This window comes from Onychostoma macrolepis, chromosome 06 (assembly GCF_012432095.1).
Source record: "Onychostoma macrolepis isolate SWU-2019 chromosome 06, ASM1243209v1, whole genome shotgun sequence".
Classification (NCBI taxonomy): domain Eukaryota; kingdom Metazoa; phylum Chordata; class Actinopteri; order Cypriniformes; family Cyprinidae; genus Onychostoma; species Onychostoma macrolepis.
Window position 1 is genome coordinate 25,655,036 of NC_081160.1, and position 18,841 is coordinate 25,673,876.

Here is an 18,841-nt window from a genome sequence, read left to right on the forward strand (position 1 = left end):
TTTCCATAGTATGTTTTGTTTAGGACAACAGCGGAACGCAAGTGTTGCTTTTCCTTTTTTTTGTACTTTTTTCCTTAGCTTCTAGGTTAAAGTGTCTCACTGTAAGGCATTGTTAGTGCAAAACTCTGCTGTGTGGAAAAGTTTAGACAAATGTTCAGAAGTATGCAAATGTGAAGTGGACAGACTAAAGTTCATGTGCCGACCACACTGAACAAGAGTTTTCAGTTTCACAAGTTAATTTACTGTGATTAGTTCAATTTAAAAAAAATAACGATCAAAAAGACTCTTAAATACATTTTATAAGTGACCTTCCTACCATCTGAGTATTTCAAGCCACAGAATAAATAAAGTGTACATGGTCAGTTTTGATCACTTTAATGCACTGACTGGGGTCAGTAAGATTATTATTTATTTTTTGAGAGAGAGAAATTCTTTAATCAGCAAAGATCCAATTAAATTGCTCAAAACTGACAGTTCTACATTGTTATAAAAATGCTATTATAATTTTCTATTCTGTTTTTTTCTCTAAAAAAAGTATCTGGGTTTCCATAAGAATATTGCATAATGGAACTGTGATAATTATAAGAAATGTTTCTTGAGCACTAAACGAGTGTATTGGAATGGTTTCTGAGGGGACTTTTGACTCTGAAGACTGGAGTAATAACTGGTAAAAATGAATCTTTTTTTTCAGATTTTAAAATATATTAAAAAGAAAACAAAATGTCATAATTTTACTGTATTTCTGACCAAATAAATGCAGCCTTAAACATTTAAAAAAAATTTTTTTACTGACCCTAAACTTTTGCACTGCAGTGTATATACACATGTAATTTGATATTTTTTAAATGACTGACAGCCCTACTTTGGGTATATCACCATACAAACGTATCCTCGTGCACCTGGACTAAAGAAAAATGTGCTTCAGAAGTAAACATCTATAAAACTAAATGAAAGGATGCCGTCCACCGCTGTTACCTCAACTTATGGAAAGAGGGAAGGAGGAATGGAGAGAAGTGCTTTGACAGGTTGGCTCGCTGCCTTTGTGGCTTCCAATTCCCCCAAGTCTATTCCAGCAGATCTTCTCCCTTCCAACAGAAACTTGCACTAAAATATTAATAATCTCTGACTTTTGTTTCAAATGGAAAACAAATAAGGGACTGCGGCTTTTCTCAAAGCAGCAGTTCTTCAAAGTTAAAATTTACGGTCTGGTTTAGAAAGCTCTGTGGTGAGAACTTTCAGATTGAATTTAGAAAACTACGCATTGCTACGCTGACTTGTGAAGCTTTTACACAAACGTGGCGCTCTTGAAAAGTTGAATGAATCTAAGAAAGAAGCCTCTGGCATGAAGAGACAAAAAAAAGCCATCTTCATTTAGCCTGGAAATACCTTCAATGGAGCAAACAAAGGGAGTATATTCACATTACTGTCAAGCTACTTGAACTTGACACCTCGGCTAATTGTTACCGTAGCCTTGGGAGTAAAGCTATACAGCACGAGATTCAGCGCAGCGTAAAGTGCCTTTTGCAATCCGAGAGCTAACGATGGGACAATGGCTTATAGACACTCACTCTCTCTCTAACATTGCACTAGTGTACCAAACATCGACCTTGTTAGATAGGCAGGGGTAATAGTTTCCATTAGGTAGGCTGATAGCAAACGTCTGCTGCGAGAGAGGAGTGATTTAACACACACTCTCAGGCACGTACTACTTTAATTTCTCTGTTTAACAGGAGCGATTTAACGGATGCTGCTTACGCCAATTAGAGTGCATCCGGAAGCTCGGCATGTGGGAACTGTTGATGCAAGCACTCTCTGTGGGCCTCTGTAGCTCTCTATAGCTCAGCTGCTTTATGCTTTTCGCTCTAGTTGTCGTGTGAATGAGAGCAAATGCATCCATAACGTGAGACAATCACAAGGACTTTTACTTGCAACTAAGTCCAGAGAAGAGGATTTGCTGTTTCTCGACTGAAGTAACAAATGAAGGTTCATTGCATCCCTGACAATCAGAGAGAGACAGAAAGGGAGACATGGCACATAAGAAAACTTACTTGCACGGTCAGTGGAGAAGCCAGGCCCCAGAGAGGAAGAGATTCATTTCTCCTTTAGGGTTATTCATGTGCTCAAGTACCGGAATCGCACCACTTAAAAGGAAAGAGACTGAGTTTTCTATTAGCATGGCACACAGGGGGATCCTGTGCGTGGGGGCGAACACATTGTCCTTGTTCTGTCAGTAGTAAACCTAGTGCAGGTCAGGACAGTTTGAGGCAATGTGTCTCACAGATTTCCCCAGCCTAATGTAATGACATCTGACGGAAAAGCACAGAATCTCACCTTTAATGGCGAACTGTGAAGGATTACAATATGTTCTCCTATCCAGGTTTAACGTAAAAGCAAATAAATATGTTACGTTACCAAAAAGCAGGGTTTAGACCCAAGAAATATTTTTTATTCACAATTTATATTTCTTTCAAAATTCTGGAGGCGCATGGCATTGGGTTCTGTCAACGGGTTCTCACGTGCACATTCTGGAACATCGCACCAAAATACTGATCACATTTGCCATTGTTTGGGGAAGTTTCACAGGCAAATCCAGGCATTTCAATAGGAATCCACAAAAGGTTTCCTCACGCAGATTGGTCTTGTGATTTTGCCATGTTGACCAACAGAAAGTTGCTTGGCATGAAAGTGACTTCTTTGTTGGCTGTGCTTCATACATCGCTTGCGCTGCAAAGAGGTGGAAAATTTCCGGTAAATTTCAGAATAATTCTAGGAATTTTGGAAACTTTCTGAATTTTTACCAGAAATTTTCCACTCCTTTGTAACCCTATACACAACAATACACAATGGACCTTGTTGCCTGTGAAATTTAGCTGAAATGAAACATTCCAGAAATTTTGGAAACTTTAAATTGTTTTAATTTACCGGACATTTTCCACACTTTGCAACCCTATAGACCACTACACTACTGACAATACACAATGGAACTTGTTTCCTGCGAAATTTAGTTGAAAAGTTTGATTCCCAGTTTGCTTCCTGGACCAGTCTTATAAGGGAGTTCTTTTTAGGTAATCAAAAACAGAGCATGAGCAGTTTAGTCTGATTTCCAAATTAATGATTTTTTTTTTTTAGTGAATGAAACACAGCTTAAAACTAACTGTAGCTTTATAGTTACACTGTAAACAAGCCTCTATTTGTGACCTCTTTTGACTTTGAAACACCTAGCAACCTACCAAAAGGCTAGCTTTGTGGTAGCAACATTGCACAGAGAGAAACCACTAGCATTTATGTGATTTTCCTCCCAAGCCAGTTCAGCGCAAAACCCGCCCCACAGCCAATTTCATTGGTTAGCTCAATCATGCAGTCACCTTTCCAGAAAAGTTCACACTTCATGTATTAATGACCAGTGAAATCTTAAGAATTAGCTGAATGGTAGGCTTGCACTGGTTTGGGAAATCACGCCACATATTTTCAGATCTAGTCATTTTTGCAATTGCAGTTGGTGTCAAAATGACACCATTGAGAAAGTGACGACTGGAATTATTAGTACCTTGTTCATACATTTACGAGCTGTTAAAGTTTGATTTGAGCAGCAAGATCCCAACAAAGCTAATTTGGTCGCTCACTGTTATGAGCTACCCACTGACAATACGCACAAACAACAGTTAAAAGATGAGATGTAGCTGGACTTTAATGAGCAGCTCACAGCAGAGACTCAGAGCTGCTCGTAATTACTGCACACTGCAGAGGACGGAGAGAGAAAAAAGCCTCTTGAAACACGACCGCATTCATCCAGTTTTGTCAGCTGAATACATTTAAAAGGCACAAATGTCCCTTTAGCTGCAGGTGAAACCTATTAAAAACTTGGCTGGAAAACGCTCAAGCCAGCGTATGGTGTGAAGCACCAGTCCTGCTCCCAGGGGTGGGCATCATAATGGGAAATATAGGCACCTCTTTACCATGAAAAACGGCAATTCAACAGAGTGTCACTTAATCAATGTTGGACCCCACAGGGGAGAGGCAGCTACAGCCTGTGGGCTCCCACAAGCTACTGAGCAATGAAGTGAGAATAAAAGATGGAGGGATGAAGGAGGAGGGTTTGATAGAGGTCGGCAAATGATTAGGCTCCCAAGGTGCTGCTGGAGAGCCCGGTCGGTCCCACTCAGAGGGAGCTACTTTAACAATATCATCCATCCTCAACACACTGCGACAGGAAAAGAGAGAAAATACAAAAAGGAGAACTGCGAAGTGCAAGAGAGACTGAGCGATGGGGAGACGGACAGAAATAAAGAGCTCTAGTTACAGACAGAGACAGCGTCTGTCTCCAAGGTATCAGACAGACTCAGAGAGTGAACAGGGGAGACAGCCAACAGGAACACATGGCCTAAAACAGCATTTCGTCCAAGCTGCTCCTCACTTTAACAGCTACCAGACTGTCAGTGACAATGGCATTCACAGCCTATTCTACTTCCGTACTTAAGACATATTTCTGAGCAGAAAATTCAGACAAACGTCGAATGGGGCTTAATTTTATCCACTGAATTAATTATATAGAGAAAAATGAGAGTTACATGCATTTACATCCTTCCTGCAGCACCAGCGGCCCTACTTTGACAAGAGCAGGGCAAAAAGGTCAAGGTCAATTTCAAACTCGCTGTTTCCCGGTGTCAAATATAGCATTATTTTCTAATATTGACACTACATGAAATTAACAATTTGTACAATTTTAGAAAGGCTCTTTTCTTAATAACTGTGCATATTTAATGTGAAATCGTTATCTCCTTCAAAGTTGTTGCAACCCAGTCCCAAATGTAACTATTTTATGTGCTGACAAGTACATACGGTTTGAGTTGTATGAAAGCGTAATTTATTTTTTTTTAAAAATTTTTAAGTATGACATTCCACTTCCAAACATAGATTGTGTTGGTCGTTGCTTTATTTTAAAGCTCTTTAGTAGATAAACGTCTGTTAAAGTGAGGCGTGTATGCAGACAGTTAAACGCTGTCTGTTTTCAGAAAGGACGGAGCTGGAATCTTCCCACCTTATCTCCTCAGTTTCCACTTGCACATTACACAGTTCCCCATCTATCTGCCTGACAAGTGCTTCCCTGTTTGTTATCTTGCCTCGCCGCAATATTGAACTGTTTTCACCAGACTCCAACACCGATCAATCAAATCAATCAATTGCACTCAAAACTAGATAGCAAGTGAGGCTGTTCTGCCATGCAAATTTGGACTTATATAACAATCTAAAGACAAATAAATCAAAATTAAACATTATAAAATGACTTTTAAGAACTTAATAGTGCAAATATGCTAAAGTTTAGAAGCACAAAACAATTTAGCAGAACAAAAATGTAAAAAGAAAAAAACAAAAGGGGCGCCTAACAATACATGTCTTTAGTTATCATGCTAGCAGGATGGTAACAGAACATTTTTCGGAAGAGAGGGCTGTTACTAACATTTCCTGTTGATAAACCCCCACCCCCATTTTTTCTACTATCGTAAAACGACCACCTCCTACTCCTTGACTTCCAAGGAAATGACAACGTGCAACCCAAACATGCTAATCTCACACCCATCAGAGTGGAGGACTGACATGCGAGGGTTCACACTTCACCGCAAACAGGATGCGTGTCAATAACAGCAGCATCACACGCTGCAGAAACTCACTGCAAAAGATCAGTTCATACAGATAAAGAAACCCCAAAATTTCTGTGAAGTGCCACAGGAATGGAGACATTTGCCTTGAATGGGTAATATTTTGAAGACAACACTGTATACTTAAACAAAACTTGCTGCTGTGCTGTTTTGCAGTGGATGCCTTTAACTAGAATGAAAAGAGATGCACTAAAGGACTGCACTATTTGTTGCACCTAAAAAATAAATTATCATCCATTTTTGAGCTAAAAATAAAAGTATAGACCTTTAAAACAATTATGTATATAACAAAATTTGTATCTTTTATTATTGATATTAATTGCAACTCCATTAAACACAAATAAAATGTTTGTGAAAAATGTGATATGCTTAATATAAAACTACCCAGAATGACAAATGTACAATGGAAAAAGTCTTATTTATTTAACACTGCGAAACAAGCAATTACGACATTTTTTCACAACATAAATCCATGAAAAAGCACAAGTTCTTTGACTGATTTAAGGATACATCCATTAGTCTTAGAATGAAGGAATCGTAATGTCCAAGCAATAATGTGCCCTGCCCACTAAGGTACTTTTTTTCCCACCGTAAGAAGTAGGTCTTCATCATCGTCACTGTCCAGTTCATCATTGCTTATGATACGCAGTGGATTCCTCTGAAGGCACGGATCAAGTAGCTCTCTACTGGTTGCTGCTTTCGTGGCGTCTCTTTCTGTCTCAACTGCACACTGATGGTAATAATCTCCCTCGCTCTTTCTCTCTCCCTCTCCCTCTGTGTTACTGCTGCTAATAGAGCGTCTTTCCCGAGGCACATCCTCCTGAATCGTCAGCCCCGCCTCCAGCCTCTCTCCCAGCTCCTCAATCAACCGTCTGGCCAGTCGTGGCTCTCCACTTCCAGGCTGGAGCTCAACACGGAGGGAAGCTTCAGTCACAGCATCTACCTTCAGATCCTCACAGCTAACCTGTGGTTCGAAAGGTCTGAGTCCCATTTGGTTATTTTCAGGTTGTGTTTCTTCAGGCTGTTCTTCCTCACTCTCTTCCTCATCCTCAGTGTCACTACCACTGCTTGAGTCTTCCTCCTCCTCCTCCTCTTCTTCTGCTTCCTCCTCCTTCACCACAAGTTCAGCAGCTTGTTCGAGTATCTCCAGCTCCAGTTCTAGATGGTTCTTCTGCAGTTTGGCATTATGTAGGGATTCAGCCAGTGCAAGCACATGTTTGGATCTGGTGAAAAAAAGAGAAAAAAACATTCGATTGAGTTTATTAAATAAAAAGATAATTATGGACTTCTGTTTTTAAGTAGCTCATTGCCCATACATTAAAGATCGAAAGGTTCATAATACATACTCATACGTGTATGATTTTCTTTTCTTCACAAACCGAGATAACTAGCAGATTAACCCACATTTTCAGAAAAAAAAATAAAAATGTGCAAAAATTGTACCTAGGGCAGTACCTTCAAAAAGGACAACTCTGTATCTTATTTACCCATAAAAGCAGTACTTAAGGGGACATATTACTAGTCTAAGGTATTAATGTACTGAGGTATTAAAGTAATTTTATGCTGAAAATCTTGCCCTTCACCTTAATTCTCAAATCTTATTTGTACGAAACTTTGAAAGTTGCTCAGGCCACATTTATGATGCTTTTTGTCATTTTAAGAGCTCAATAGCTCATCACTTACTTTGCATATTAAAGGAGCAGCATGAACATTCTGTTAAAGATCTACACTGCCATTCAAAACTTTGCTGTCAGTAAGATTTTATTAAATGTTTTAGTAAGAAGTCTCTAATGCTCATCAAGGCTGCATTTATTTGATGAAAAATAATGTAAAACAGCAATATTTTGAAATTTAAATCTATTTTAAAATGTAATTCATTCCAGTGATGGTAAAGCCATTACTCCAGTCTCATTCTAATATGCTGATTTGGTGCTCAAGAAACATTTATTATAAATATCAATGTTGAAAACAGTGTGCTGATTAATATTTTAATTTAAACTGTGATGATTTAAAAAAATATATTATTTGACGAATAGAAATAAAGACTTTATTTGAAATAAAATGATCACTTATGATCAATTTAATCCATCCTTCCTAAATAAAAGTATACATTTAATAATAAAAAAAACAAAAACAAAAACAAAAAAACAGTACTGACCCCACACTTTTGATTGGTAGTGTACCTTTACGTTCTATTGAAGAAAGAAAAGCATACAGGTTTAAAACGACATGAAGGTGAGTAAATGATGACAGAATCTTTACTACTGGCTGAATAAATCCTTAAATAATTCATGCACAGCCAACATGCTTTTGTGATCCAAAAAATTGGGTTTGGCAGTTGAGCGAAATGTGGCAGAGTATATTTTAGTATTCAGTTCACAATACAGATGTCTCCATGGCTACTGTAAGAACTCTAGGACTTCAGCGCAAGCTTATCAGCTAGTGGAGAACTTATTTTACAACAGACACTTCACAAGCACGTATTTAGAGTGATATAAACATTAACCAGAGAGACTAAACACATATGTACTTACTAGCCAATAAATCAACTGAAAAGTATCAACATACAAAGTTTTAACAAGCATAGAAATGATCTGAATAGTAGGTCATTTATATTAATTTGATTATTAATTAGGTGATGTAACATTCAGCCAGTAGTCATTATTTTAAATTAGGTAAACATACATATATAGTAATTTTTTTATTATGATTACTACCCAGTTGGACTGATCTTATGCGAATCATGCACAAAATATGTATTACATGCAATATTAAACGTCTGGACACTACAATAAATACATCAATCTGAGTTTCACTAATATCGCATGCTGCCACAAAATTCCCCTGGGGATAAGCAATATGCAAAGTAACCTGACAAAGCATTCACAAGGGGAAAAAAATATATTGCTACAATACACTCAATGCAAAGATCCCAGTACTACAAGGGGCCTCGAGGCATACATTATTCATGCAGCAAATGCGACCGGGTGCTGCCAAAACTCAAGTGGCCACTATTCAGAGTTGCGAGCTGCACAAATCCTTCATCACCATGGTGATTAGCGAACGAACGGGGGGGGTCACGCTCCCTGACGGTTTCGAGGTCGTGGTCATTCACAAAAAGGATAAAAGCATGCAAGTCTGAGCCCCCCCGTCTCTATTGACGTGCGTCGCCGTACTCTGTGCTTCAATTAACCCACCGCTGAGAACCAAGATGCCTCGTTATCACGGCGCAGGCCTACTGATGTCCCACACCGCCGGAGGACAGGGATTCCTAGCAGGAGAGCAGCGCTGCGGTCTCAGGAGGATACTGTGTACACAGCGCTTGAGTCACAAGTATGCTTGGCGCCTTCAGAAAGTGCTTATCTGAGATAAAGAGGCGGTCTGTGATATGTTGAGGAAAAGTCACGGTTAGATGAAGAAGCAAAACCGGTTGTGCACATCTCAGAGACTTTACAAGATAAATGACTCATAAAGGCCTTGAAGGTGAAATAAATTATTTTTTGAGAACAGCACACATGAAATGTCCTTACAATACCATAGATGTCACTGATAAAGATGTCTTGAGAAATGTAAATAGGATGTAAGTTTTGTTAACAGGGGAGCGGCCTGCACTTTTTTTTTTCTTTTAGAAAGCTTAGCTAAACAGAAAGTGCTTGTGAATCATTTCAGTAAATCATCAGTGAAAGATCAGGAAATATCTGTTGTTTCCTTGACGTACACTGTTTTTTTTTTTTTTTTTAAGAAATTAATATTATTTTTCAGCAATTATGCATTAAATTAATCTAAAGTGACAGTAAAGAATAACTTTTTTTATTCAAAGAATCCCATACAATCCTGTGTCAGTTTCCACAAAACTATTAAGCAACAACTGTTTTCAATATGATTTCTGGATCATGTCTTAAGTAAAAAAGTAACAAAAAGCAAGTCTTAAACCAGCAAAAAGGGTCAATGTGATTGTGTTTACTAACTAAATCAATTTTCAGCTTTAAAGAATTTACCATCAAAGACCTGAAATCATATGCCTAGCTTCAAAAGGTATAATAAAAATTACAAGAGGAGAGGTCCAATGTCTGAAACTAACATTATTTTAATGAGGGCATTTCCCCCAAAACCATTTAAGGGAAATAAATTCTCAATCACAGCACTTAAGACTATTCTTTACATAAATCAAATCAACATTAAATATTTAAACGAGTTTTTATACTTTCACAATAAATGCTCCGCTAGAATACATTTAAATACCTTTTTGTACAAATACAGATCTGACAGCTACAGGTCACTGCAGTGCAGTGTCTACAGAAGTCCATAACTATAACATTATCAAATATCAGATAACAAACAAGAAGCAAACATTTTGAGTGTTATTTTGGCCTGCCCTGACCTGACCCTTGGTTAATTTCTGACCCTGGACAAATAGAGTTCTCTGAAAAGCACCATGTGCTCTCAGAAGAAGAAAGAAGGTCCATAAAACTATTAGGCACTTCCTGCAGTAATGCGATTGGTGGAAGTCCCGTAGCAGTGGTGGCGGCGCCTCAAACATTTGCCATATTCGTTTTCTCCCCGTGGGAAGTCATTATTGAGTTAGCATTGTAGAGGATTGCTTGTTTTCTCCGTCTCTATCTCTCCCTCTCCTCCTTCACTTCTGCGGTGAGAGAATGCACGCTTGCGGTAGAAACAAAGGCCCCTTTTGGGGCAAAGGATAATGTTGTACACAATTCAGTCATTACGGTGGCACTGTTGTGGTTCGCCTTAATTAACCGAGAAGGGGCGGCTTTCAAGGTTGGGAGAAGGGGGAAATAAAAACAAGCTTGCCGCAACAAAGACACACTAGAGGCAGCTTGAGAAAATAGTAGAGACCTTTATGTCTAGAGAGACGGGGTGAACCTGCGGTGAATTACTCGTCTACTTCAAACAAAGCTCTAGGGCTGCATCTACATTAAGCTCTTAAGATATACAAATCAAGGACACGCAAGGATGAAATATACCTCCGACTTTTCAATGAGGTAATTAGTCTTTAAGAATATTTAAAATGGTATTTTCACAGATTCACAGTGTCGCTGAAACTAAGTAAACGATTCATTTTAAGGCTGAACTGTGAGTTGGACACATTTCAGTCAAGCCCTTACTACATTTACATTCATTGATTTTTCATTCAAAATGACTTTTTACAAAATTTTACAAAATTGTGCCATTGCTTTAATCAGCCCTTTTCATATTACAAGATGAGAGGATTCTGGGACACTGGAAGGAGAGACAGCAGAGTCACTGCTCACACTGACTGTACAAGCCGAAGTGTTCAAATGCCGCTAAACCACACACTGAGAGGGAATATGATCCACTTATCTGTGTGAGCTCTAAGACCAGGATCACTTTCCTCACACCAGCGGGACACTTGAATCCTCCCTCCCACCCTCTCTCTCTCTCTCTCTCTCTCTGTATCTCACGCACTCAAAAAGACTATGAGACTATGTCCTACAGAGAAAGGATAGTATAAATGTTCAGGACTTTTCTGTCATAGAACTCATATAATAAACAATGTAAGACTCTTGTTTAAGTGTTTCAGAAAAATCAATAAATCATAAATTAAATCTGTACTTCTGCTCGCAAAGATTTAACTAAAAGAAATGAACATTTTTGTTTTTTTGATATCAGCCGTCTAAAAAATAAATAATGTTGTGATCACATGACCACTAAAACACTACTTAGTTGGTAATCATGATATTGACATATTAATACCTTTCTACATAATTCTTGGATCATTCACTAAATGCAATCTTGTGGGCTTCTAAACAGAATATCACCAACTATTGTGCGTTCACCAGGAAAGAATGGTATCACATGTCATGGTTCACAGCCGGTAAATTAATATTTTTTTATGTGCTGTAATTATTCAAAATTTTAAATAACAGCCATGTATGCTTACGATGCAACAAATGTTTGACATAATATTTTAAGCTTAAGTTAAAAAACGAAATAAAATAATATAATATTAATTATTAAATGCATTATTTCATAACGCAAATTGTGGTTTTAGAAGATTAATTATTACCTAATTGGCATCATAATAAAACTATTAAAATAAAATTATAGAAAACGTTTTTGCATATGGTTATGGAATACTTAAACATGAATTTAATTCATTATTAGACTATCATTCTTACCATTATTAACTATATTGAAATGCAGTTATAAATCAATTTCAGCAATAAATCAGTCCTGGGTGGGAAATTCACCTGCAGGTATTTCTACATTGGCATGGGTAGCTAAAAACTTGTGTGTGATGCCAAGTCCCCAAATTGTCAGTAAAGTCCAACAATATTAATTCCTTTTCAAAATCAGCATGCAGTCTTTACACATTTTCCCAAACACCACCAAAGCTGATCAGTATGATCAGAAGTAAACCTCTCGAATCGGATGGCGAGCTAGTGAAATGTCAGAACACAAAACCAAAAAGGTCACGATCAAATTCAAAGCCATCCAAACTGAAGCGACAGCAATCCTTAATAACCTAAACAGCGCTATTAACATGCACACACACCAAACCCAGATATTTTAAGCCTGATTTCCCTCAATGCTAGAGGGGGATTTCACAATTCACTTAGCTACTGAAGCAAGAAGTGAAAACTGTTTCCCACACCTCTTTACTCTTTCGTGATTTAACACTAATTGACAACAGTAACGTCCACTCTGGGGCAACTGACCACAAAGCTTTACGAAACCCCTGACCCATGTGGCCCCTGGAGGCCTCCTTACCCTCAAGCCAGGGGCTCTAGTCCCTGGAGAAAAACACTTGGCTGAGCGTCAATACTCTGACAATGTGTCGTTTCTCAATGTCAGAGAAAGCAACTTTCTCATCCTGTCAAAAGATAAACCCTTAAGCTCACCTTTAACAGGTTGCTATGGTTGCCGTTTGGAATCCGACTGACCCAATTAAGGAGTTTGAACACAAAGGGAAAATGGAAAGCGAGGCTCTGTTGCACTTAGTGAAACACAGTAAGTTACACCTTATCTTTTCTGTTTTCTGAACTGGGTGAAGAGTCGACTCACTGGAGTGATTCTGAATGCTGAATGGGAGGGGAAGAAACGATAAGAAAATGCCAGTGGTCTCAGTAGTCTGGCACCGAATCTCAGAGCTCGGCATCAACGGCACACATTGAAGCCACACTGAAACGTGTAACTGAAGTTCATCTGCGCCGTAATTGGCTGCAGAGTTGTTATAAGGTGACTTGTAACATTTAACAAAAGTATACATTGTATGGAAGTTTTGCAACTTAGCTAATGTCTGTAGGCAAAATTTTGTATGATTTTAGTCTCTCTAGAGCTATGAGATCATTCCATACCAGATATTTGTTAACACAAATCTGCTTTTCTTTGTCTCCTGCAAGTCTGTTGTTTTAAACAAATTTAAACCTCCGGATACGAACAGAAGGAAGCTATTTTATTTGTTTTCATTTCCAAATGTTAAATATTCCTGTTAACGATCAGAAGTTCACTAGAAGTTTGTAAACAAACCAAAATGCTAAACTAAACAAAATAAAAATGCATTTTATTTAATTAATACCAAAAAGATAGAACCTTAGTGTCTATCATTATTTACTCATCCTCATGGAAGTTCACAACACAACAAATTCAAAATAATTTTATAATCGACAAAGACTGTCAAACTCCAACAAGAAAGTCCATATGACTTCCTATATATCTTCTGAAGATATATCATAGCTTTGTGTGGAGTATATTTGACTATTTTTATGGTGTGTTTTTCTCCATTTTGAAGCTTGACAGTCTGTGATGACTATATAATTAACACTGAATGGATAAATGCATGTGAAGATTCTTTCAAAATTAAATTTTTTACAGCATGTAGGTTTGGAACACCACGAGGATGTGTAAATTATTACAGAATACTATTTCTATAAATAATTTAGGTGTCATGAGTTCAGCTAAAAGAAAGTTTGGATCCTCTGCAACAGCAGATGGATATGGAACAAGTTCCCTGACACTATTCGAACCATTCATAAAAGTGATGGTGGCTACTTGTCAGGCATGTTGCCATCAGCATGACAGACCACGAATTCATGGATCCATGTCAGTCAAACAGCCAGAAAGGGGAGCGCCCAACTCAATCCACTTTGTTTCACTGTTGATCGGGGGGCCCGCACAGAGATTTAAATCACACTTGAAGTCTTTAAGACATCATAAATTTGAGCACGGCATTCCTGCAGTCGGGAGGACTTCAAGAGTGAGAATGCCGGTCAGACCGCAGAGAGACATTATAAATCATGCCCACAGGGGCAGCTTTTATTAATCCAAGCATTCATCATGAGCAGCTGATCGTGTCTGACTGCCGATAAGAGATTTGAGGAGGAACTGCTGCCACATACAAGCTGGATAACATCTATAATCTAGAGATCTCACAAAGGCTACTTTCACACAGTCAGAGGTTAATTCACTAAACAGTTGTGTCACATTTCACACCAAAAACCCGCAGGAACGGGTTAGAACAACGATAGAACAATGCACAGAGGAATGAATGGAACAATATAAGGAGGAATGGATGGGTGAAAGGATGGAATATACAGATGGATGAATAGATGGTATGATAAAACAATATACAGATGGATGGATGAATGGATGGAATGATAGAACAATCTACGGATGGACGGATGGATGGAACAATAGAACAATATACAGATGGATGGATGGATGGAACAATAGAACAATATACAGATGGATGGATGGGTGAAACAATAGAACAATATACAGATGGATGAATGGATGGAATCATGGAACAATATATAAATGGACGGATGAACAAATGGAAGATAGAAAAATATACTGTACGGATGGATGGTTAAATAGATGGATGGAAAAATAGAACAATATATAGATGGATGGATGGAACAATATGGATGATGGATGGAATGATAGAAAAATATACTGTATGGATGGATGAATGGCTTAACAGATGGATGGATGCATGGAATGACAGAAAAATAAAAACAATATACAGATGGATGGATGGAATAATAGATAGATAGATTTTGCCCTGCCCTGCTGTGAACATGAATATATGGATGGATGAACGGATGGATGGAATGATAGAAAAATAAAACAATATACAGATGGATGAATGAAACGATAGAACAATAAATGGATGATGGATGGAACGACAGAAAAATATACTGGATGGATGGATGGATGGCTAAATAGATGGATGGAACGATAGAACAATATACAGATGGATAAAATTATAGAAAAATAAAAACAACATACGGATGGATGGATGGATGGATGTATGCATGGAATGATAGAAAAATAAAAACAATATACAGATGGATGGATGGAATAATAGAAAAATATACAGATGGATGGATGGATTGAGGGAATGATACAACAATGTGCAATAGATGGATAGATTGTCGTTAAGTTCACAGCAGGGCCGGGCAAAATCAGTTTAGCATTCTAAAAAAAGACTGACAAGCGCATTCTGCTGCTGTGTGAACGCAGCCAAAGATAACTTGCTCAGATAACTGGACTGGGGCGTCCTTCTGGGAGGATTTTTTGGGAAGAGAGAATTGTTTAAATAATCTGACAGAGGATATGTCAGATGTTGAAAACGCTGTCACAACAAACCTGCTATGATAACAGGGAGTTGTCTACACAAACCAGAGCAGTGGGGATTTGATCAAACGCTCCAGTACTTAAAAGGAGGAGCAAGTCTCCTGCAGTCACTTCCCATGACAAGAGGGGCTTTGTCTGAACTCAAAGGAAAAGTTTTCAGCAGTCTTTCTAGACAACTAAAGATACTCTAAAAGGATGCAAACTGGAAATCAATTTTCAGCGTGATGTTGAGAGATGTCAAGCGCCTCAAGGCAAGTATGACTAAGATACATCAGCGGCACTAGTGCGCTGTGACAGATCCTGCAAGCTGTGCCTTTCCACAGCTCTCCGGTCTGCTTTTCTTTTGTTCTGTTCAATAAAGCATGGAAGAAGGAGAGGAACAGAGGAACACAAGCATTCATTCACAGGTCAATGCTACTGATGCCTCAGATGATGCATTTAGTGATCGATGGAGAACAAGGTGCACAGTCACCCTAAGGACATTTTTTAATATTTTATGTTTATTTTATTTAAAGAAGAAGAGGAGAGAATAAAGACACGATAGTGCTTTGCCTAATTTGCCTTTTTAACTCAGAGGCCCAGCAAACGCGATTAAGCTTTCCAGCACACTGATGGTGGAACCGTGCAGTTCTCCGAGGACCACGGACAAAGAGTCTCTGTACCTACCTCCGTTTCTCTCCCTCTCATTTTCTCCCTTTGTCTCATTGAGAAAACAGGCACATTTAAACTCTGCCATTTTACACATCCATTATTAATTAGCTGTCAAGGCTGCGTTCTTGCCAGAAAATCTACACTTTGGCAAAACATAGGCCTGAAAAATTTCGGCATAATCCCCACAGGACATTTATCGCGTCTGGGCACTGGGCCTACAACTTCAGATACACATTTTTCAACTGGACTCTTTATAGACAATCATACGACTTTAGCTGAACACCAGCCGGGAAGCAGAGTATATCTCATTACTGAATTATGCACCGGCTGTAGTTTGCATTTTAAACGTGGAAGTGATTACAAAAAATGGCGAGCAGAAATCATGATTGCAATACCATTCATCATGAATCAAGTTCAAGCACTGTGGTTCTGTTTAACCACCAGAGACTGAACTAAAACAAAAAATGATAAAATGGATAGTTTGGACTCCTAACTTCATCATTTTTGTCATACTATTGTTTATTGATTTTGCATTGTGGCTAAGTCTGGAGCATCTCTCATATCTCTTTCACACATGGTGCGAAATGTGATCTGGACATTACCCCAGGTAAAAATCACTGTAACACCCATCTCGTTTGGCTTACTGCTTTAATGAACTGATGATTTAGCTTTCATAAGGGATTAATGAAACTGGTATGATAAGCAGACAATCAGATCTTGGACACACTTAATTTAAGGTTGGCTGATTTAGGCGACATTGTGCTGGACTGAACATACTTGACCCTCTGGATCCAGATGCAGTAGTCTGTGATGTAGAGGTCATTGAGGATATAGGCTGGATCGTTCTCCCGGAAGATCCTATGGATGGCCAGCAGACACTTCAGGACACATGCCTTCCCTGTGACAAAGGAAACAAGCAGTAGATCAGTCTTTTTCTTGTTTTAAGCATAAATCTAAGAAAAGTTAGTGAGGCTTATGCTTAAACCAATGGGGTAACAAAATTCTCTGAAAACAGTTTGATATAGATGGAAATAGCAAATGTGTCTTATTCTAAGGATCCGTGGATTTTTTTTTTTTTAACCAGAATACAAGACAAAAATACAGATAAAAGTGAAGACAGCTTATTTAGTGATCAACTATGCAACTTTTGTTGGTGGAAAAGTGGAAATCTGTGCTGAGCCAACGCTTTTTCAGCACTCAGGAAGATGATTGTATTTTCTATTCTGGCAGATGCTTCCACAACACACAAAACACACCCACAAACACACAAACACCTTAAGGGCACCGTGCCACAGCGATGATATTTGTTGTCATAACACCCGTCTCCCAAATAAGGTGCAAAAATATCCCCTCAGCGCAAAGCAACGGGCTCAGTCATGAAGCGAAAGAAGGCCGTGAGGATTCTCGAGCCGCCCACAGAATAGCCTGGCAGCCGGTGGAGACATTCCAGCCGCCTCAGAAAACAAACAGTGCACTCGCACCGAGGAAAGCCTTACACAAACATTTGGTTCCCATTTAAGCTGGAGCTCTTACCCGGAGAAGCCGTCGTGGCTTCCAGCTTCAGGACATGCGAGAAAAACTCCAGGAACTTGAACCGTACTCTGTCTTTCCCCATTCTTCCTCTCTCTCTCTCTTTCTCTGACCTCCATCCATCTATAATTGAAGGGTTTTCTACTTTTCTTCACTGCTCCCTGGGAGAGTGGAGGAAAAGTAAGGTTTGGATTCTTCCGAAGACCAGCTGTGGGACTGTGCGGTGCAGTGTGTGCTGGGTTTAGATTGCATGTTGAGCCAGTTAATCATGTGCTGCAATAAGGCGTCTCAGGGGAAGAAATTGAGGAGAAGAGAGCAAAGAAGAGAGAGAAGAGGAATGGGGAGACAAGGTTAGATTCAGGCCCTGGAAGTACAGATGGTAAAGGTCCACGGGGTGCCAATATTTAAAAGAACAATCTCACGAAGCCTGTTTAAAAAACATGCCTAGGTCATATTTCACCAAGAAAGTCAAAAGAAATAAAATGAAACCCACTTTTATGGACATCAAAAGTGTGCTTTTTATTTAAAAAATAAATCATCAAGTGCATGCATCAGCAACCATTTGAGCCTGAAATGTGGCTCTATTTCCATTTCAGACTTTTAAAAGCACAACAAAGAGATTCAGTCACTGGTAAAACTTCTAATATAACAATGATATATACAGGTGCATCTCAATAAATTAGAATGTTGTGGAAAAGTTCATTTATTTCAGTAATACAACTCAAATTGTGAAACTCGTGTATTAAATAAATTCAATGCACACAGACTGAAGTAGTTTAAGTCTTTGGTTCTTTTAATTGTGATGATTTTGGCTCACATTTAACAAAAACCCACCAATTCACTCTCTCAACAAATTAGAATACTTCACAAAACCAATAAAAAAAAAAACATTTTTAGTGAATTGTTGGCCTTCTGGAAAGTATGTTCATTTACTGTATATGTACTCAATACTTGGCTCCTTTTGCTTTAATTACTGCCTCAATTAGGCGTGGCATGGAGGTGATCAGTTTGTGGCACTGCTGAGGTGGTATGGAAGCCTAGGTTTCTTTGACAGTGGCCTTCAGCTCATCTGCATTTTTTGGTCTCTTGTTTCTCATTTTCCTCTTGACAATAATAGAGAATATATGGGGTTCAGGTCTGGTGAGTTTGCTGGCCAGTCAAGCACACCAACATGGTCATTTAACCAGCTTTTGGTGCTTTTGGCAGTGTGGGCAGGCGGCAAATCCTGCTGGAAAATGAAATCAGCATCTTTAAAAAGCTGGTCAGCAGAAGGAAGCATGAAGTGCTCCAAAATTTCTTGGTAAACGGGTGTAGTGACTTTGGTTTTCAAAAAACACAATGGACCAACACCAGCAGATGACATTGGACCCCAAATCATCACA

At 38.7% G+C, this 18,841-nt stretch overlaps 1 protein-coding gene across 2 annotated transcripts in view; it reads right to left on the reverse strand.

Moving 5' to 3' along the window:
• Positions 1 to 6,056: 6,056 nt before the first annotated feature.
• Positions 6,057 to 18,841, reverse strand: part of shq1 (SHQ1, H/ACA ribonucleoprotein assembly factor) — a 38,888-nt gene continuing 26,103 nt past the window's right edge. For both annotated transcript variants that reach the window (XM_058779375.1, XM_058779374.1), the window contains 2 exons: positions 16,707 to 16,827; positions 6,057 to 6,880 (listed from right to left, as the gene is read on the reverse strand). In XM_058779375.1, coding sequence (XP_058635358.1) covers positions 6,226 to 6,880; positions 16,707 to 16,827 — 776 coding nt within the window. In that variant the 3' untranslated portion in view covers positions 6,057 to 6,225. The remainder of the gene's footprint in view (positions 6,881 to 16,706; positions 16,828 to 18,841) is intronic.